The sequence below is a fragment of the Periophthalmus magnuspinnatus genome, chromosome 8 (assembly GCF_009829125.3).
Source record: "Periophthalmus magnuspinnatus isolate fPerMag1 chromosome 8, fPerMag1.2.pri, whole genome shotgun sequence".
In the NCBI taxonomy this organism is placed as follows: domain Eukaryota; kingdom Metazoa; phylum Chordata; class Actinopteri; order Gobiiformes; family Gobiidae; genus Periophthalmus; species Periophthalmus magnuspinnatus.
Genome location: NC_047133.1, coordinates 23,594,303 through 23,617,030, shown reverse-complemented (window position 1 = coordinate 23,617,030; position 22,728 = coordinate 23,594,303). Strand labels below are relative to the sequence as shown.

The window sequence follows — 22,728 nt, the reverse complement described above, 5'->3', positions numbered from 1 at the left end:
CCAGGTTACAATATGTCAGCATTTCTATTCCACACAAAGATACAGCATGCACCTTAAAAATACATCATGGCACTGACGGTTATGCATTTATTTTATACTGTGTTGCTGTCAAATGGACACAAGGGGGCGTGCGAATCATGTTCAAATTGCCCCAGCTTCTATTATTATTATTATTATTATTATTATTATTATTATTATAACCCCAGCTTCATCAGCCATGTAAGCATTTCTAATGACATAATTTCAGACATGCTATGCAATCCTGTTGTTCAGAAAACAGACAAAGCTAATTTGAAGTCACTGAAAGAATACATTTTCTTTTTGCTTAATTTGTTTACAGAGTATTTATTATGAAAAATACTAATAATATAAATACTTAATGATAGATATAACATTTCGTAATAAATGCTTAACTTAATACCGAATGCTTGCTTAACACCCAGGGTATTCATTCATCATAACTTATAACTACTGTAACTAACATCAAGCTGCAGGCACGTTTGTTGGCCCCATGTTAAATAAGACCCTCCAAGGAATTTAGAGCCCAACAGCTGCCAGTTGGGTCTTCTTGGAGTTTCCTGATATTAAAATATCTAACCTCCAGCCAATTTATTATCACATTTCACTCACACCATGTACTAATGGTAATAAAATATTGACCGTTAGGGGGCAGCATTAGGTCACTTTAACTGAGCTTGTCTCACCACACACACACACACACACACACACAGAGCAGCAGCCACCTCGAACAACAAGGAAGTGGCCAAGTGGCACACTCCAGTCGAGATGGCACCGAGTGGACTAAAAGCGGTCGTAGGCGAAAGTAAGTAACTAAAATATATCTCAGCATCGGATAATCATAGAATAATGAGTAGAAGAGGGTCATCATGTACAACCATCGAGCAGGTTTGCAGAATGACTCGAACCTTGTGTGAGGAGCCTGCGACGTCAGGGAAAACTGTACTTCCTGTTACATCGCAGTTTTTAGACTTCCCAATAGTACACAGACAACATTAAAAACGCATTAAAACCTCATACTAATGTGATGCTTCTGTTTTGATGTGTTTATTATTAAGATTAAGCCTTTGTTGTGCTATCAAGTCAAAGTAAGTTGAAAGTTGACTTGGCTAATTACTTAAAGTTTGACCAGTGACACAGGTGACACAATGGTTGGTTTCAGATACAACAGCTTTATTTAGTTTATTCATGTGTATTCATAGCTTAGACTAGAGATGATAAAACACGACACAATAGACCGACATCCTGCAGGTGTGTCCCACTAACCTGTTTGTCTATCATGTGATCCCACCTGATGCACCACACTGTTTACACACACTTTCCTCATAAGTTTTCATTTTTTGTTAGAAATAATTAGATTACCTGATTTATGATAGATCAATGTGTAAGTGACTATATTTAGATTACCAACTAGAAATACTGTAATGCAAATAATTTATTCAATATGTAAAAAAAAGGTCTTGTGTTTATTCTTTACTGCACACAGTGAGTTAATGTCTTTTAACATTTAACCTTTTATTCCTAGAAATCATAAATGGAGTTATCAAGAGTGTGAAGAAAGATGGTGAATGGAAGGTGAAAATAGTTGCATTATAAGCCATTATTACAACCTCCTCCGGGCCTGATGGATTGCTTTGTTCTTTAGGTTCTCATTGTTGACCACCTGAGCATGAGAATACTATCCTCCTGTTGTAAGATGTCTGATATTTTGGCAGAAGGTGTTACAAGTAAGTTTGGACATAGGCAATTACTCAGCTTTTTAAAATGGTTATAATGATTATTCACACTGTTCATGTATAGTTGTGGAGGACATCAACAAGCGCAGAGAACCAATATCAAGTCTGGAGGCTATTTATTTGATCTCCCCCATGGAGAAGGTCAGCTTTTACTTGGTGTTTCTCATAATAAAGAAGTGTAATATTGCGCGGCTCAATCTATTGAATCAACTTTTTATTATTATTTTCAGTCTGTTCAAGCTCTGATTAATGATTTTAAAGACACTGCCTTTACTTACAAAGCAGCACACATCTTCTTTACGGATGGTAAGATTAATTTTCTTTGTTTATAAGACCCACATAATATTGTATAAATCATTTCTAACTTAACCCTTCTAATTGTATTTATCAATGACATGTTTTATTTGCTTCACAGCTTGTCCAGATGGGCTGTTTGCTCAGATTGGGAAAGCCAGAGTTGCTAAAGTGATCAAAACTTTGAAAGAGATCAATGTAGCTTTTCTGCCATATGAGTCCCAGGTTATTTATATTTTTTATTTTATAACTGTTTGTTTAATTTGTTGAGAACTAACTTTATTTGTTTAGGTCTTCACCCTAGATGACCCAGGCTCTATGCACTCCTTCTACAGCTCAAAGCCTACTCTGGACAGGGACAAAATGATGGAAAATCTTGCAGAGCAGATAGCCACTCTGTGCGACACACTGAAGGAATACCCCGCCATCCGATACCGCAAGTAAGACACTTGTAGCAACCACTGAAGTGCCATTGCCAGTTTTTCTGATTCTCATTCATTTTCATTTTCATTTTCTGTATGTATTTTTTTATTAATTTAAAGAGGACCAGAGGAGAATGCTCGACTGGCAAATGAAGTCTACCTGCGTCTGAATGCTCACAAGGCTGACAACCCAAGCATGGGAGAGGTTGGTTTGTAATAATAAGACATTGCACGTATTTTGTTGCTTTTTCAAATTTACTTTATGGGCTTTGGGACTTCTTCTACAATTCTGTTTTCTGTCTTCACTGTAAGTTATGGCCTTTCTCCTTCCTCCAGTCTTTCCAAACTTAGACTTCCTTCCTCCAGTGATGTCTCAAAACAGGCATGTATGGCATAGACCTTTTCTTTTTATCTAATCTAAATCACTTGCTTGCAATTAATAATGGTGACATATAAATACTTTTGGATTTACCCTAACTTGCTGAAATCTACAATGTATTTTTAGGGTGCAGACAAGGCAAGATCCCAGCTTTTGATTGTTGATCGTGGTTTTGATCCTCTTTCACCCATCCTGCATGAGCTGACCTTTCAAGCTATGGCTTATGACTTGTTAGAAATCAATCAGGATATCTACAGGTAACAACAAGGCTTAGTATCCTTTATCATTTCAGTTGCTCGTATTTTTCTAGTTTAGTTCCACACAACTATTTCTGTCAGATATCAGACCACAGGCATTGGAGATGCAAAGGAGAGGGAAGTGTTACTGGATGAAGATGATGAACTTTGGGTTCAGCTCAGACACATGCACATAGCTGATGTCACCAAGTAAGTTAAAACATAATAACAATGTATTTTATGTCAAGTTTTATTTCCTTGAAGTCTTTAAATATTCTATTATTTTTCTTCATATAACACTGAATATTGATGATACACAGGAAAGTGACAGAACTTTTACGTGGGTTTTGTGAGAGCAAGAGAATGTGCACTGACAATGTGAGCTTCATTTTAGTTTACATTGTTGGTAAATTTGCAACTGCTGCCACTCTAAAAATAAAAAATATATATATATTTTGTTTACTTTAGGCCAACATTAAAGATCTGTCCCAGATGTTGAAGAAGATGCCACAATATCAGAAAGAGCTTAGCATGGTGAGTGTGATTACAAATTTGTTTTAATTTACTGTGTATTGCAACTTTATAACATTGACATTCTCTGCATTTTAGTACTCTACTCACCTGCACCTGGCTGAAGCTTGTATGAAGAAATTTAAGGCCTCTCTTGATAAACTTTGTGAGGTAGAACAGGTAAGCCACGATGGCATCTACTACAAACATTTTTTTTGTTTTATTAATGAAAGATGGAGGGACAGAAGGATCAACTGCTATTATGGGATTACTCATCATTTCACCACACATTACGTCATTTAATTTCTATTTATAGCTGTCCTTATCTACACTGATTTAAAGGATAATCTGACTCTGTAACAAGCTACAGACTGGACGTGACGAGACTTACAGATGTTTATGCAAATATTTATGGTCCTGTTATGTCATCACTGAGTTCTAAGAGCATTCAATATGGATGGGATGTTTTAGTTGTAATGTGTAAATCCATTGTGCGGTTATTATTCAGCAAAATGATCCACTGTATGTACGAGACACGCTCTGTCTCAGCAGAGCACTTTGTATCCATCTACATTTAGTCTTGTGTCAGATTAGTCGAGGCACACAGGAAATCATAAGCTGTGCATTGCTGGACCACAATGACATCCAAGTGTTAATGGAATCATTTTAATAGAGTAAACCACTGGCTACACTAATGGATTGTCTGCATGTCTAAAAGTTGTCTCTTAAATCCACTGGGCATTTTGGCTCTAAGCTAAAGCACGTTGTCCAAGAGCCACTGTCAGATGCCATCAGTTTGGATTGTTTGGTATTGTCATTCTGCTTTTATAGTCTGGCTTGGAAGCTGGAGGGATTCTCTAGTTTCAGATTTCTACTATGTTGTTTATTATATTTTGATTAGTCTCTGATGGGCTACTAACAGGGCTATGACTGTGTCAGTGAAACTGTGATCTAGTTTTGTAATGCTTCAAGTACCTAAACCTTTTAGACTCTTCTGTCATCCAGCAATTAATTCAGTATTGATATGGTGTTTTAAACGGTCTGTAATTAACAGGATCTCGCTATGGGAGCAAATGCAGAAGGGGAGCCTCTAAAAGATGCGATGAAGAGCATTGTCCCTGTGCTGCTTAACAATGAAATTGAAGCCTATGACAAAATACGCATCATACTGCTGTACATATTTCACAAGAAGAAGGGTATGCCACATCTAATTTGACTAAATTATAATGCAAACATTGGTCTAAATTAAACCTTTTTACTTTTAGGCATCGGTGAAGAGAACCTTGCCAAGCTTATCCAACATGCTAACATACAGGAGGATAGAGGGATCATAACTAACTTGCAGAATCTGGGCTGCAACATCATTGCTGGGGTATTTGTCTTTATTGCTCTGCCCTTGAAACTTTTTTATTTTTATTTTTTCCTTTTTATACAAATTATTTTGTTACTCAGGGAAGAAATGCCGGAAAAACTCTACCAGACCGAAAGGAGCGCACAGAGAGCACATACCAGCTTTCAAGATGGACACCCACCATTAAAGATATCATGGAGGTAGTAAAAATATTGATCATGACATATATTCCTAACCTTTTACCTACAGTACTGTACATCAACAAACTGTTTTAAAATATTTTTGTCCAGAATGCTGTAGATGACAAACTGGACAAAAAGCAATGGCCTTTTGTTGCTGATCCAGCTCCAATCAATACAACTACCACTGCAGTCAGGTATGGCCTACACTTTTATGTGATGACTATTATGAGGGTAGAAGAAGTGTGAATTATTATCTTTGACCATGGACTTGTCTGTACAGTCTTATTCAAGCATGCTTATTAATAGATACTGCAGATTGTTGTAACATTATTATTCCTGTAACTGAATTTGAGCCAAGCTTTGAGGAGTTCTAAGGGTGAAATTAAGCCATTTTGTTTTGAATGCTTTCTAAATCCCTTGAGAAATTCCTGTCATGATGACAGTACTTATACAAGTCCCTTTCCACTGAAGATCACACATAATCTGCATAATGCTCACTGCTCATTTCACTTCCTGTTTAAGTGCAAAGATAAAAATGTGCATGCCATAACACTGACAACTGTGGACAGGGGCACAGAAGGGGGGACAAGGGGCCCTTGACTGGAACCCCAAAAATATAACAAATATATTAAAGGTTAGCTCCAGTCATGGATTCTACTTTTTTTTTTTTTTTTTCAAGCTTTTCAAGGGAACCTGAAGTTGGTCATGACTTGTGGCCAGCAGTGTAGCTCCCATTATTGAGATTCTTAATATTAGTACATTTGCTGTGGCCTTAACAAAAACTGGAGCAACCTGAAAAAGTTATATAAGCTTTAATGTGGAAAATTGAGCTAACCTCTGCATATTATTTGTTTATTTGGTCAAGGCAGTGCATGTTAATAAACAAAATACATGGGGCACTTGCTGTAAACATGCTTATGGATTGTGTCATAGGTCAATTTCAATCCGCTGTCCCACATTCACTCTCACAACCACACTCTCACTTATTCACTAGTGTGTTTCAACACTGGAGGCAAGGTGGGTGAAGTGCCTTGTTTAAGGACACAACGACGATAGGCACCCTAACCACTGCTGCCCAGTACAGTTTATGATTCATAATCCCTGTTTATTTAAAATGGTGAATTAAAATGTGTTTGTGTATATTTATCATTATAGTAGTGCACGTTTTGGACACTGGCATAAGAACAAGTCTCCAACAGAATATCGATCTGGCCCTCGTCTCATCATTTTTATTATTGGAGGGTTGTCCCACTCAGAAATGCGTTCGGCTTATGAAGTCACTCGAGCTACTGACGGAAAGTGGGAAGTGGTCATTGGTACGTAATTCTAAGAAAGAGTGTTAGAATAATGAAAGTTATTTTATATTATATTATTTCCCTTTATTTTTAGGTTCATCTCATATATTGACTCCCACCATCTTTCTAAACGACCTGAAGAGTCTCGACCAAGTTCCAAACCCTGACAATTAGAAATATCTGCCCTGGCATTTCAGAGCAGGCTTTGTTAGGAGTATATAATGTTTATAATGACTAAATAAAGAAGTGATTATTTTAATGTTAATTAATAAATGGGTTGCCTAGACTGCCATGGTAAATAGTTCTTGAATGATAGATGCACGCATTAAAATAATTTTGTGTTTTGTTATATTTTGTTTTCCCTCGATCTTCTCTTAAAATCTTTTTTCCACTACTTTAGGTCACATTCTGTTATGAATATACACTGGATTTGTTAGAGGAATATACACACATATATATTTATATAAATCATGTGATGTTTTTTCTTGTTTTTTCTGCTGTATGAAGTATTACCACTTTTGGTACTTGGCTTGAAACAACTGTGATAAAAATTAAAATGATAATAAAACTATACAAAGTGTTTTTATTGACCTAAACAAAACTAAAATACAGTACAGAATTTCATGCATTTCTTTTAATTTTTTTTTTTTTAGAAAAGAAGTAAATATCTTTCAATTTATACAGGCATGTTTTGAACTTGTGTCTGCTAATTAAGATCAATGTGAATGTCAAAAGGGCTGCACTGTTCACGCATTTCATTTACTACAAGTAACTTGTGAAGTATTTTTTATAGTCTGACATTAAGTGCAAATGTGAACTTTTGTCTTTGTAGATCAAAGAGGAAACATGTAGTCTACACCTACCAGTGAAAAAGATCATCTCTCTTGATGCAACGGATTATGTTTCCATCTGAGATTACAGATGATAATACTAGGAACAGTGCGCTGGCGCAGGTCTTAATGCCAATGGGTTAATACTCGCGACTTAACTCTTATCTAAAAGCTTTTTACCCGGCTCCATCCTTTGCACTGTTGGGATAACATCTGACTGGTGTGCTCAGTTCTGCACTTTGATAAATCAATGGATCCTTTTGATTTGTAAAATCTTATAATAATACATTTTCTTTAAAAGTCTTCACTGGACAGAAGGCAGCAGCTGGGAAAAGACAGGTCTTAATCTGGTAAGACCTTTATAGTCACTTTTAACAACGCATAATATTCACTTTACATTTGGTATTTATTTCTAGAAGAATAAGCTGAGTATAATTTTATCTACCTTGTGCAGTTTTATGCACCAGCTCGCAGTGGGAACAGATTTGTTCCAGAAATAGTAAATAATTGAAAAGTACTTTGCTACCTAGATCTCATCATGTCCACATGTACAGTTCAGAAGAAACACAAGAGCTTCAAATTTACATGTGAATTTGTTGTGACACGTGGTTTTCTTTACAGAGCTGCATAAGGACACAGTACAGTTTGAAAATCAAGTGTCATTGCCAATGTTAAACTACCAGGTAACGCAGAATTGACTGACCTAAGTTTACAGAACAGTCTGAATAGTCGGTATCATTCAGTGTGTTATTTTAGGAACCACAATTCAGTAATCATCATGGCTCTGCACCTCAGATCTCTGTCACCAAGAGCAGTCCTGATGCACAAAGAAAATGTGAATCAAATCAACTACAGGTTCCCTCTGAGTCTGAGTGTTCGACTAATGACAGGGTTTGAAAGGCATTTGAATTTTTATTTTAATTAACTTACTATACACTCATATATTTATTCTGTGTATTCAGGAAAAAGTGTCTAATGAGAAAGACAAATTAATCAATATGATTCATTATGGCCAACGAGGACGTATGGAAGATCAATGCTGTCACTTAGATCCAAGCAGAAGTGCTCCATGCTCACCACATTACACACAGAGAAAGTCCATTCAAAACTCAGGTTAGATACAGTTTATATACTACTATTTGTGCAAGATATTAATTCAGCAAGATTTGATCAACCTTTGCTGCTTTTGATTTTTCCCCCACATTCATTTTCATCTAGGACTGGACGATGAGACTTTTCTGAATGCCTTGGCCAATTCTCAGAGTCGACGGCTGGATGATCAAAGAGTGTCTCTACCCTCATTACCTGGATTAAAAAAAGACAACACTTCAAATTCAGACTCAAGCTACCTGTGTTATATGGTTTCAAAAGTGCAGGTAAAGTGTTTGGCCAAGCATCAAATTTTATTGATTTATACTGTTTATCTTGGTCATAATAGGAAATATGTCTCCAACCACACCTTTTTTGATTAAAGGGATCCAGGATGGATGACCAAAGGTGCTCTCTGCCACAAATTATAACTGGTGATGTTTTATCTAACAACAGTTTATCCACAAATGGTTCAGAACGTACACGATCTGCCTCCTTTTGCACAAACGTGGACATCCATCCATCCAACAAGAAATCTATTAAAAAGGTATTTTATGAGGTCACCATTTTCTCATTATAGATGTTTAGCAGTTTGTTTGTTTTTTCTTTTAGAGCCTCAAACCAGTTGATCAGGATGGGTTCTTTAACATGATTAGTCAAGTACAGCAGGAAAGAATGGAGGATCAGCGCTGTGAACTAAAAGTAACACCAAAACCTTATCGCAAAAAAACACCTGAAAAATCACCAAACGGTCAGTGTTGTCTTTTCACTTTTTTCTGATATACAGTTTTTTCTGACAGGTAATTGGTTTGTCATTTTATCAGATTCTGAAGCATTTTTTAATCAACTTGCCACTTCTCAAAGCCATCGCCTTGATGACCAGCGTGTGTCTCTCCCATCATTACCAGGGATTCAGAATGGAGAAAAAAATAATAATGCTGCTGGAAGTGATGCATATTACCTCTGCTACATGGTGTCTAAAGTACAGGTGTGTCAGCAGTTTTTAGTTTGTTTATCACTATTATCAGTTTATTTGGATCTACCTAACTGGATATTAACTGTTGTTCGTCAGGGCTCCAGGATGGACGAGCAGAGATGTTCTGCGCCTTTTATTTTTCAGAATATGAGTCCTTATTTTCAGCGCAAAACTCTTCAGAGATCTTCTTCTCTAAACCGTACAAAAAACAGCAAAAAGGTTTGCTCTAATTGAAGTAAAATGTGTATTATTTTGTGGAAAATACATATGTTTATGATGTGAATAAATTGTATGATCTTTTTGATTATTGATTAATGTTTTTAGGAAATATCTGCAGCTCAACAAGAGGAATTTTTAAAAATGATGAAGCATGCTCAGAAGGGACGAATGGAGGAGCAGCGTTGTTCTCTACCCGCCAGCACACCTGCCACACCCACACACAATGGCAGTGCTTTAAATAACATGGGCAGAGGTTAGAACAACATACAGGTCAAGGGTCTGCTATATTTTCTTATACTGATACACTGGAGGAATGATATGCTGATGCTCTGTAACAGGTGCAGAGACAGATACATTTGTTAGAAGACCTGCAAGGCGGTTGGATAATCAGCACGCAGATCCTCCTGTCCTACCCAGGGCAAGTGGGACATTGACTGAAAAAGGAAAAACTGTTTACCAAGAAGATGCATTACCTGTAAGTTTACACTATAAATTTCTGTTGTTTTTAGTCCCTTTAGATGGCAAAATTATATTATATTTTCAAATATGTCATGCATAATTTCATTTTTTATCAGAAAAAAACTCCACAGATAACTGTAACACAGAGTACACCAACAACATTAAAGAAAGAAATCACAAGGCCTCTGTCCATGCCACAGGCAGAGCACGTTGAACCCGCTTCAGTGAGATCCATTCCTAAATCTGCCTCATACAGTCAAGAGGCATCACCAGCACAGGTACTATCATTTTATATACTCTGTTATTCTCTTCTCTGGGAAAAAGCCTTCATTTTTCAGTTATGAATAGACATTTAATATTATTGTCTTACATAATAATGTTTTGCTCTTGTCTGGAGAGTACTCTGAGTAAGCTACTGTATTTGTTTTATTCTAGCTAACAGTTAGAGTGTCCATGAGCTTTTCATCTTTACAGGTAAGAAAGGTGATAAAGATACTTATATGACTTGCATAATTATAACATATTTGTTTAAAGGGACTGATGAACCCTGACCAACCCAGCAACTTCCCAGAGCTCTTCTTGACTCTTGGAGCACCCGGAGATAACCTAGTGATACCTCTGAGCCCCGTCCCTGGACGACGCCTTTCTCTCAGCCTCAACCTTATCCCAAAAGAAAATGTGGACATTGAACAAACCCCTCCAAACCATTCAAGTCCCTGGAAGTCTGACTCTGGACCACCATCTCCAAACGTCAGGATGCCCAGTCATTCACCATCGAGCCCACAAGACAACTCCATGCTTGTGGCTGTCACTCAGGCTGTGAAAGGTCAGACAGCTCCTGTCAGAAAGGGCAACAGACTGAAAGTAAAGGATAAGCCCTATCAAGACAAGGGAAAAAAGGTTATGAAGAAGGAAAAAAGTGGAAATAAACAAAAAACAGGATGAGTTCATTGTTATTATTAACTATAATATATGTTTGTTTATTATTATTCCAGATGGAATTTTACATGTGAAATGTTAAGCCCTTTTACTTTAGCTACAATAGTTGGCACAAAAGGATTAATGCATTCTGGTTAATCCTCAATTTAATGCAGAAAAAAACTTCTTTCTGAGACAAAGTTTTGGGTCAGTATTAGTATTAAGTATTAAATGTGTTATGTAATTCTTATTGCAGATTTGTGTATAAATTATGTCAATATATTCAGTAGAATCATACAGTCATCATTGTTATTGGTTTACTTTTGGTTTAAACACGCCAGATTGTAGCCATTCTCCTAATCTTCATCATTTTTCTTTGTGATTTTTGAACTCATTGGGGGACCTTCTCCACCCTAAGTTATATTATTTTGTTGGCTTTGTAGATTGCCAAATTACCAGTGTAGTTTACTGTGACTGGAATGGCTTTTTTATGCCACACTGGAATGTGAGGGGAAATAAATAACATAAATAAATGTACAATTTTTAAATATTTAAATAATTACAACAAGAGACTGTGTTAATGTTATTTTAGTTTATTGATCATATACACGAGATTTTAATTTCACATAGCAGAAAGATCAATCCAAAGACTATCTTCATTCTGCATCGTTTCCCTGAAAGAAAGACATAAGATATAATCAGCAAAAAAAAAAAAAAAAAAAAAAAAAAAAAAACAACATTCTGAATGTGTTTATTGTTGTTTTTGTTTAGTTTTCTATTTTTTATACTATTTTTAACAGTTTTTGCCTTTGATTGTGGGTTTATGTTAAACACAATAACAAAGAAATACAAATGTACCTTTCCAACATCACGGCTCTTGGCTCTGAGCTTGTTGACCTGGGTCTCAGCGATATCAGCCCGTTCCTGAGCTTCTTCAAGTTCATGCTGAACCTTCCTGAGTCTGGACATATGAGTATTGGCTTGCTCCTCCTATCAAACAACATAATATTCACTTTATCAGATAACAAATACAAATTGTTCATTGGAATACATTTTGAATATTTTAAAGAACATACAGCCTCCTCAGATTGTCTCTTGTAAGCTTTCACTTTAAGCTGCAGCTTATCCACCAGATCCTGGAGTCTGTTCACATTCTTCTTGTCTTCCTCAGTCTAAAAAAGAAGCAATTGGCACGACTGACAAACTGTATATGATGCTGGGAATCACACTGTACATCTAACACAGAGAAAAATATGTGTTTGTAATTACTAGTATTAATACTTACTGATTGTTGATATTTAGTGGAATGTCTGTGTGTGTACGAGAACAGAAAATTACCTGATAGGTCAGCTCTTTGACTCTACGCTCATATTTGCGGACTCCCTTCACAGCATCAGCTCCACGTCTCTGCTCAGTTTCAACTTCTGTCTCAAGCTCACGCACCTTTTAAAATTATGAAATTAATGTTTGACTTGTCATTTTTGTTAAGATCAATTTAAATAAAAAATTCAGAAGACTCAAACCCTGGACTCCAGTTTCTGGAGCTGCTTCTTGCCGCCCTTCATGGCCAAGTTCTCAGCCTCATCCAGACGGTGCTGCAGGTCCTTGACAGTGACCTCCAGGTTCTTCTTCATCCTCTCCAGATGAGCACTGGTGTCCTGCTCCTTCTTCAGCTCCTCCGCCATCATGGCGGCCTGAAATGTTGATCATTGTAAATTTGCTCTGGCATAAACAGATTTTGTCATTTCTGTGTTTAAAGCCATGAGCTCACATCAGTGATGGCCTTTTTGGCCTTCTCTTCAGCATTTCTTGCTTCTTGAACAGAATCATCCACTTCACCTTGAACTTGGACCAGATCAGACTCCAGCTTCTTCTTGGTGTTCAGAAGACTGGTGTTCTGTTTAACAGAGATATATTTGGTTTATATTTTCTGTTTTACATTGTCTATATTGCTGATTTCAAGACCCAAACCTGAGAGTGAAGCAATCCAACACGCTCACTGGCATCCACCAACTCCTGCTCAGCCACTTTGCGTGCTCTCTCTGTCTGCTCCAGAGCAGCTCTCAGCTCCTCAATCTCAGCCAACATCAGACCATTTCTGCGTTCCACCATGGCCACCTGCTCCTTCATATCTTCCTGTCCTCTGACGGCATCATCAAGGTGCAGTTGGGCATCCTGGGAACAGAAAAAAACATATGATATACCTGTTAAAATAAAAGGATTTTTGTGTTATTGTTACCTTGAGCTGGCCCTGGACATTCCTGAGCTGTTTCTGGGCTTCAGCTGCCTGTCTGTTGGCATGGCTTAGCTGAATCTCCATCTCGTTCAGATCTCCCTCCATCTTCTTCTTGACTCTCAGGGCATCATTCCTGCTCCTGACCTCAGCATCCAGAGTGCTCTGCATGGAGTCAGTTACTCTCTGGCTGTTCCTCTTTATCTGCTCCATTTCCTCATCCTTCTCTGCCAGTTTCCTGTCAATCTCACTTTTGACCTGGTTGAGCTCCAGCTGAACACGCAGAATCTTTGACTCTTCATGTTCCAGTGTGCCCTGTCAGACATAAGCCATAAGACAAATTGTGTAAGCTTATAGCTGAATAATTTGGGAGCTTTTAAATGGTCTTGCACAAAATACCTCCGCTTCTTCTAGCGCAGTCTGTATTTCAGCTTTCTCACTTTCCACAGCTTTCTTTGCCTTTTCCAGCTCATGAATGCTCTTCCCTGTCTCACCAATCTGCTCAGTCAGGTCAGAGATTTCCTCTAAAATATATTTAGTAAGACGCATGTTATAAATACATGTCCATATTGTAGAACTGGTATAATAGTGGAAAAGATGTGACCATACGCTGCAGGTTCTTGTTCTCTCTCTTTAAAGTTTCCAGCTGATCCAGAGCCTCCTCATAAGAGTTCTTCATCTTAAAGAGTTCAGTGCTGAGAGAGCGAGCCTCCTTCTGGGCACCCTCCAGTTCAGCTTGGCCCTCTTCATACTTCTGCTTCCACTCTGCCAGAACCTGAACAATATTTTGTTTACATAAAATGTGTACTCCTCATTAACATTATTGAATATATTTGTCCTTTACTTTGTCAAAGTTCCTCTGCTTCTTGTCCAGATTGGCAGCCAAAGCATTAGCTCTCTCCACATCAATCATGAGGTCCTCCACCTCACCCTGCAGCCTCTGCTTTGTCTTCTCCAAAGAGGCACACTTGGAGTTCACAGCCTCAATAGATTCCTCAGCCTCCTGCAGACGCTGGGCCAGCTTTTTCCTGTGATCAAGTAATTGAGAAACAAAATTAGATACAAAATGTCCAATCTTTGGAATTCAATCTCCAAAAGAACTGTCCTACTTACTTGGCCTCCTCCAGCTCCTCTGTGCGCTGAATAGCATCAGTCTCGTATTTGGATCTCCATTGAGCTACTTCACTGTTGGCCTTGGACATTCCTCTCTGCAGCTCAGCCTTTGCTTCCTGCTCCTCCTCAAACTGCTCTCTGAGCAGATCACAGTCATGCCGGGCAGACTGGACAGCGTGGGCCAGAGCGTTCTTGGCCTAAAAATGTTGCATAATTGTAACTACTTCTTGTGTACAACCAATAAAACTAGTAAAATAAACACAATACCTTAACCTCCTCCTCAATATGTCTCTTAAGCTCTTCAATTTGCTGTGTGTAAGCTTGTTTACCCCTGGTAAGTTGAGAAATTAGTGCCTCTTTTTCTTCCAGCTGACGTGAAAACTCACCTGAAAAAGTAATATTTCCTCATCATCATTTCACATATAGATTTATTTTTTTCTAATTTCAAAACAACACTTACCATTTTCTGTTTGTAGCCTGGCTCGTTGGGCACTCATGTCATTCAACTGACGAACATTTTCATCATTTTTGCTCTTAATTTCACTCAGTTGGTCTTCAAGGGTTCTACACATTTTCTCAAGATTGGCCTGTACAATACAGTAAAAAACACATAATTTAAGCAATGTTGTGAACCCATGTAGTTTGGTGTCAAAATGCATGGTGAAAAGACTAACCTTTAGTTTTTTATACTTGTTAAACAATTATTTACCTTTGATTTAGCCACAGATTCCATGTTGCTGGAGAGGTCATCAATCTCCATTTTGTACTCGCTCTTCTCTTTCTCCAGCTTCTGCTTGACACGCTGAAGGTTGTCGATCTGCTCTCCCAGCTCAGCCACACTGTCAGCCTGCTTCTTGCGAAGGGCTGCGGCTGTCGCCTCATGCTGCAGGGTGGACTCCTCAAGATCACGACGCAGCTTCTGGAACTCAGCCTCACGTTTCTTGTTCAGCTCAATCTGAGCAGCTGTGGCTCCACCAGCTTCCTCCAGTCTCTCACTGATCTCCTCAAGCTCCCTGGAGAGGTCAGCTCTCTGCTTCTCCACCTTTGCACGAGCTGCTCTCTCAGCCTCAATCTCCTCCTCCAGCTCCTCAATGCGAGCCTACATTTGATCATAGGAATAGAAATGTTTGACTTTGAACCATGACATTTGTCAGAAGCAGTCCCAGTAATTACCTGAAGCTCCTTGATCTTCTTCTGAAGCTGAGCACCAAGAGACTGCTCATCCTCAATCTTGCTGAGGAGCTGGCTGATCTCAAAGTCCTTCCTAAAATCACAGTTTCAAAGTTACTTTTTTGTTGTTATACTTTGTTTTACTGTATATTAAATGATTTTTAAAAAATGTATACTTTTTGATTTTCTCTTCAGATTGCTGCTTATCATTCTCTAGGTCCATGATGGATTCCTGGGCCAGTTTCAGGTCTCCTTCCAGCTTCCTCTTGGCTCTCTCGAGGTCCATGCGGAGCTTCTTCTCTTGTTCCAGAGATCCCTCAAGCTATAAATTGTAATTAGAATATAATGTTATTTTGCTAAGATACTGAAAAGGGAAATGAATGACTATATGACCATACATCATCAACTTGCTGTTCCAGCTTGGTCTTGGCCTTGGTCAAAGTGTTGACTTTATCTTCCTCTGCCTGGAGGTCGTCCAGAGTTTGCTGGTGGGACTCTTGGAGGGCTTTCTTTTCTTTGGAGAGCTTGGCAATAGCCTCATCTTGAGATGCCATTTCCTCTGTCAAGTTCTTTACCTGTATGTTTATTAAGTATGAAATATCATTAACTTAATCCTATCACAATATTAAAATTTTATCTTCAGTTATCTTCACCTTGTTCTCAGTGGCATGTTTCTCTTTCTCCACTTTAGCCAAGGTGAGCTCCAAGTCATCAATGTCTTTCTTCAGCTCAGAGCATTCATCCTCCAGCTTCCTCTTCTTTGCTGTCAGCTCAGCATTGATTTCTTCCTCATCCTCCAGTCTCTCAGTTGTTTCTTTGAGCTTTGCCTCAAGTTGGATTTTGCTTTTGATGAGTCCCTCACATCGCTCTTCTGCATCAGAGAGGTTTTCACTTTCCTAATAAATATATTTGTAACATTAACAGGTGTACATTAAAGAATGTCAATTTTAATAATGATAATATTTTTTACTTACAGATGCCACTTGCAGCTGCAGATCATTCTTTTCCTGCAAGAGAGAAACCATTTTTTCCTCCAGCTCTTTCTTCTTGGCTAAAGCAGTTGCCAGATCAGACTGCATCTTCTCATAATTTTCTTTCATTTGAGCCAGTTCTTTCTCGGTCTCAGCACTCTTTAAGAGGGGCTTAATCTTAAAGTATAAATGCATCCATGGCCAGTTTTTCACATTCATAAAGGAACGAATGTTGTACTGAACAGTGAAGATTGCATCTCTAAAATATACAGAAGCATATGTATGTTAGTTTGTGAAATTGAGACACTTAGGTTCAAAAGTTGTAATAATTTTACCTCCTCTCCATCATTTTGACAAACTCTTTCCTCATAAGAAAACCTCTGCAGAGAGCCTGAGTCATAGTCACCAGCTCAGCCAGTTTCTCATCTCTCATCTCCTCGAGAGTACCTAGCAGACCAGCTTTGAAGAACACCTGTTTTTGGTTCAATCATCTGTTAACAAGGTTGCCACATATGTTATCGATGAATTTAACTTAAGATTACCTTGGTGTGCCCAAACTTGTACTGAGTGTGATCCACATCAATGGAGCCAAGCAGCTTCTCTGAAGCTTTCTTGTTGTCAATGAACTGTCCCTCAGGGATGACACTCGCATTCAGTACTTTGTATCTACACAGAAGAAAATGTATCTTGAGCTTTACTGCATATTTTTTACTTTTCTGTATAACCATCATCAACTTTAATGTGTTAAGATCCATATTTACAAACCTCTGTTTGAAGTCACCATAGAGGATTCTGCTGGGGAATCCCTTCCTGCAGATTCTGATACCCTCCAGCACACCATTACACCTCAGCTGATGGATGACCAGGAAGTTCTCCATAAGACCTAAAAAATTATGTTTTATATTAATTATTAAATAATGGTAATCATTCACACTGATATTAATTTGAAAAACAAACAAACAAACAAAACAAAACAGATGCTTACCTGGGGTCTTAGATTCATTTGGAATCAAGCAACGCACAAAGTGAGGGTGAGTGCTCCTCAAATTCGTCATCAGCTTGCCCAAATTTTCCTGTTGGTAATAATGAGATAATAAATAATTGCTTCTTAAATATGTAGACTCGCATAGAAAAAGATAAAACAAACCCTAAAAAGTGCAGACACGGTCTGGAAAGAGCCTCCCTTTTTCTTGCCACCTCCACCCTTTTTGCCACCACTTCCAGCATCTGACAGAGATAAAAGTTTTTTTTTGACATAAGGTTTTATATTTACACAGTAACAGAAATCTGTAAGAACATCTACTGTCCCAATTAAATTGCGACCCAATTTAGTTACCATCAGCTGAGGAGTGGGATGCATATAAGAGGGCCAGAAGTTTGTTAGAGGACTTCTGGTAGAGCTGTACAACTGAGTCATTCAGTGGGTCCTTGTTCTTGTCCAGCCAGCCAGTGATATTGTAGTCTACTGTGCCAGCATAGTGGACCAGAGAGAAGTGAGCCTCTGCCTTGCCCTTCGCAGGCTTTGGCTTTTCAAAGGCTTTGGTCTTGCCCAGATGTTGGTCATGCAGCTTGTTTTTAAAAGATGTGTCTGTAGCCTTGGGGAACATGCACTCCTCTTCAAGGATGGAGAAGATGCCCATGGGCTGCAAAAAATAAAAATAATTAAATCAGCAATTTGTGCAACATTTTGTGGTTAACACAATAGATTTACCTTCTCAATAAGCTCGATGCAGGCAGCCAAGTCCATACCAAAATCGATGAACTCCCATTCAATGCCCTCTTTCTTGTACTCTTCTTGCTCCAGGACAAACATGTGGTGGTTGAAAAACTGTTGCAGTTTCTCATTGGTGAAGTTGATGCAGAGCTGCTCCAAACTGTTAAACTACACATGGAATTACATCTTTAATTTACATCATAGTTGCAGTGCAGTTGATACATATTGGTATGGGTAAGGTAACTAACATCAAAGATTTCAAATCCAGCAATATCCAACACTCCAATGAAGAAGGATCTTGGCTGTTTAGTGTCCAACATTTCATTGATACGAACGACCATCCACAAGAACATTTTCTCATAGACAGACTTGCACAGAGCCATGACAGCGTTGCTGACCTATGTATATGAATCATGGACATTTTTAAATAAATGTGATTTATAATTTTATAAAATAATGTCATTAATTAAAATACCTGTGGGACGGTTTGACCTTTTGTCACAAACTCATTTCCAACTTTGACTCTTGGGTAGCAAAGAGCTTTCAGCATGTCAGCAGAGTTCAGACCCATGAGGTAGGCAATTTTATCAGCAACTAATAAGAGGAAAGGTATATAAATAAATAAATAACTATATATATATATATATATATATATATATATATATATATATATATATATATATATATATATATATATATATATATATATATATATATATATATATATATATATATATATATATATATATATATATATATATATATATATACTCACACACACACTTCACACACACATACTTCACACACACACACAACAACCCCCACACACACACACACACCACACCCCCCCACACACACACACACACACCCACACACCCCTATATATATATATATATATATATACACACACACACACTTTGAGATATACTAATCCATATCAAATAGTAATTACTCTCAGTGCTGTCAGGCTCTGCCTGCTCCTCACGCTGCTTCTGCTTGAACTTCATGTTACCATGGTGCATCACAGCACCAGTCAGCTTGTAGATGGCTACTTTCTCCTCTCCGCTAAAACCCAAGATGTCAATGGCTGTCTGCATGAACAGAGAAAATCCATTGAAATTTGTTTAGCAACACACTGCATCACAATGGTTTGTTTGACATACATCAGTTGCAATGAACTCCTCCACATCATTGATGCTCTTGACAGTGATTTCACCCTGGCTGATCATTGGGTAATCATAGGGGTTAGTGGTGATCAGAAGTGCCTCTGTAATTTAGAAAAATGGAAATGCTTGTTTAAATACATACATTTAGGCATGACAAATGTTAACATTATCTGGCATAACATACCCAGCAGTTCAGGCTTGTGGCCGGTCATGAGCTGGTAGAAGATGTGGTAGCTCCTCTCAGCAGACAGCTGGAAGGTCACACGGGATTTCTCCAGCAGATCTGTGATTAAAAAAACAAATGCAATTTTTGGATTATGCACAATATGTTTTATTTTGTTTGAAAGAATTATAAAGCGTTATAAAATTAATAGTTATTATTTTCCTTTGACATTTCCATCAAGAAAATTGTGACACATTCAAACTTACATGTTTCAATATCAGCTGAAGCGAGCTTGCCACTTGTCCCAAAATGAATCCTGATGAATTTACCCTAAAGTGTCAAAGAAAATATTATTAAAACATCCAGATAATGAATCATATTTATCCATATTCACTTACAAAACGAGAGGAGTTGTCGTTTCTCACAGTCTTGGCATTGCCATAAGCCTCCAGCAGAGGGTTAGCAGCAATAATTTGGTCTTCCAGTGAACCCTAAACAGATATATATTACTAAATATCAATGATATACAAAAAGTAAACTCAATGGAAAAAGAAAAGAAAATACCTGAATTTTTCCAGCACTTTCCTTTTTAGACCCAGCCACTGCAATTGTTGCAAAGTACTGGATGACACGCTTGGTGTTGACAGTCTTTCCAGCACCAGATTCTCCGCTAGAGAATGTAAGAAGTGCAATATTAGTGACCTACATTCTCCACTGTATCATATATACCATTTTTCTGTTGATTTTGTTACACATACGTAATCAGGACAGACTGGTTTTCACGATCTAGGAAATTATGATGATAAATAAATTAAAGCATTAAAAAAAAAATGCCCGTAAAGATTTCACACAAGTATATTAATCTCACCAGTGAGCATGAACTGATAGGCGTTATCAGAGATGGAGAAAATGTGGGGTGGGGCCTCAATCCTCTTCTTGCCTCTGTAGGCCCCAACGACTTTAGCATCGTATACAGGAAGCCACTTGTAGGGGTTTACCACGACGCAGAACAACCCAGAGTAGGTCTATGGGATTACATAATTAAACATAATTTAACATTATGAATTTCAATAGCACATGCATGAGATTGAAACAAGTTCTTCTTACGTAGATCATCCATGATGCAAAACGCTCTTTGAGGTTATACAACACGGCAGGCTCATTGAGGTGGGTCATCATGGCCATGTCCTCAATTTTATCAAACTTGGGAGGATTCATGGGATGAATGTCATCCTCTTTGACTGTTACAGTCTGTGGAAAAAACAAAATAGTTTCTGTAGTATTTCTACATTTCTACAGAGTATTTTCAAGCATTCCATGGTTAAAAAAAATCCCTTTATCCTCATGATAGCTTACCTTTCCAGCAAGTGTCTCAACTGTTGCTTTTCCTCCTTCTCTTTTTATAAGTTTACCCTTGACATACATATCATCAGTATCTGCCACAAAATAAGCTGTTTTAGCATCAAAAGGTGCTGTTTGGGCCTCAATCCTCTCCTTCTCCGGCTTCCGGAGGTAAATGGCCGCTGGGCCATAGGCCTCCATCTCTGCGTCCGTGCTCATGGTGAAGTTTTAGGAAGCTGAAAGATAAGTATCACATGTAGAACCAAATCAATTCAAAGAGTTATTTCAAATAATAACACAATTTCTAGAAGACAGTACCTTCTTCACCCACTGAAAAATGTTCCTGATCCTGTATAGTTAACAAAATTGGTTAGATGTAATGTTATATAATCCTCATGTATTACACAGTAAACCTTTGGTAAGTTGTGCTTACCTGTGTTGGAAGCCTGCTGCTCATTGTCTTAGCTCACAGCTGCCCCTTTTATAGCAGAAGGATTGTCTCTTCAGTAGGTGGGCCCTGCTCATTTTGGTCATGTATTCTTGTCTGTTGTCACTAAACTTGTCCCATTGACATTCACAGCTAATAAATTGTCTTGAAGCAACTGCATCAATACAATACTGTGACATTAGTAATCAGACATTAACAGACATTACAAACCCATAGTTCATAGAATGGCAAGTTATTTGAATATTTTTGCATGGTATATTTCTGTTGAGTACTTTTGAGAATCAGTTACTATGGCTTACTCTTGTCACGTTAACAAATACTTCTACTACTTCTACCTACTCCTTTTGAGCACCTCAGCAATACACTTAAATGACAAGGCACTGCAATGTAAGGAAAATTAGGCTCAAATAAATAAATAATAAATACAATTTTAAACTTATTCTTACACATTTTGGGTTATCAACTGATTGGTCTGATGTGCAACAAATTAAGATCCTGTATATTGAGATTACAAAACAAAACCTCCAAGGAAATAAATTGCCGCCAAATGTTTACTGCTACTACTGAGTCACAGTAGTGCTCTAAAGGGTTTGTAAATAAAACTTTCTCTACAGTTAAATAATTAAAATAAACATTAGCATAATTGTCCAGTGCAGATTCTGACAGTAGTTATTATTTTTTATTTAACTAAGCCATATGCTTTTTCTGAGTAGTGAGTTGCTAGAATAAAAATTGTGTTGTTTATAGAACAATTAATATGTCAACAACATGTTTCAATTACAAATGTATTTGCTTAGTCCCTTTAGTCTTCCACGTACGCTGTGGCAAGTGTTGTGGCTTTGGAGAAGCATGTAAATGTCACTGGTATATGGTTGCAGCATGACCACACAGCTCATATGTCTGTCTGGAATAAAATTGGGGCTGAGGGCCATTCCATAAAAGCTGAGGAGGGATTACATTTCGCCTTGGAATGAAATGGATGCACAGTTGCCATCTAGGCCTGGATAAGCCTCAAAATAAGTCTAGTGCCAATAAACAAAATGCTACGAGTGCCACAACTGTAATAGATCCATGAATAAAAAAAAAACATTTCCTCTCCACACAAAGTTAGGGTTTCTTTGATCTGAAAATTTGTTAATGGCGAGGTAAGAGTATCTTTACTACCTTTACACTGTGTCTGTGTTTACCTAACCTTCCTTTGTCAAAAAAGGAGATGACCTTGAGAAATGCAGCCAGCCTGACTCCAACAAGTAGGTGGGCTATTGTGTGGTCACCTGCTTTTGTTTTTAGATCTCCTATAATAGATGTCTTTAACTAGCTAACCATAGGACAATACTGTTCTTTGTGTCTGAGAAAGCATTAAAAGCACTATTTGACACAGAAATACAGGAAGTTATTATTAGGCCGGAGCCGAGAGACGAGAATTGTCCCAGCAAGGGACTAATTAAAACCATGTCTGGAGTCCTGAAAATCACAAAAATCAAACGGTAAACTA

General features: G+C 37.8%; 2 protein-coding genes, 1 long non-coding RNA gene and 1 pseudogene across 3 annotated transcripts; 3 read left to right on the top strand and 1 right to left on the bottom strand.

Moving 5' to 3' along the window:
* Positions 1-730: 730 nt before the first annotated feature.
* Positions 731-6,993, top strand: stxbp2 (syntaxin binding protein 2). Its single transcript, XM_033970534.2, has 19 exons — positions 731-823; positions 1,544-1,593; positions 1,664-1,745; positions 1,819-1,895; positions 1,985-2,060; positions 2,170-2,273; positions 2,340-2,488; positions 2,591-2,675; positions 2,976-3,106; positions 3,188-3,295; positions 3,406-3,463; positions 3,554-3,619; positions 3,695-3,775; positions 4,650-4,791; positions 4,861-4,967; positions 5,048-5,146; positions 5,237-5,322; positions 6,284-6,444; positions 6,518-6,993. Exons 1-19 carry the CDS (start codon positions 787-789, stop codon positions 6,595-6,597), a joined length of 1,779 nt encoding a protein of 592 aa, XP_033826425.1. The 5' UTR covers positions 731-786; the 3' UTR covers positions 6,598-6,993.
* Positions 6,994-9,486: 2,493 nt separating this feature from the next.
* LOC117375366 (uncharacterized) lies at positions 9,487-9,919 on the top strand. The gene is made up of 3 exons (XR_008648771.1): positions 9,487-9,537; positions 9,643-9,790; positions 9,876-9,919. It is a non-coding gene; the product is annotated as an uncharacterized LOC117375366 (long non-coding RNA).
* A 199-nt stretch (positions 9,920-10,118) lies between these two features.
* Positions 10,119-11,005, top strand: LOC129456449 (uncharacterized). Its single transcript, XM_055223597.1, has 3 exons — positions 10,119-10,274; positions 10,432-10,470; positions 10,531-11,005. The coding sequence occupies exons 1-3, from the start codon at positions 10,188-10,190 to the stop codon at positions 10,939-10,941; spliced, it is 537 nt and encodes a 178-aa protein (XP_055079572.1). The 5' UTR covers positions 10,119-10,187; the 3' UTR covers positions 10,942-11,005.
* Positions 11,006-11,493: 488 nt separating this feature from the next.
* LOC117374436 (myosin heavy chain, fast skeletal muscle-like) lies at positions 11,494-21,019 on the bottom strand (annotated as a pseudogene).
* Between the last annotated feature and the right edge of the window lie 1,709 nt (positions 21,020-22,728).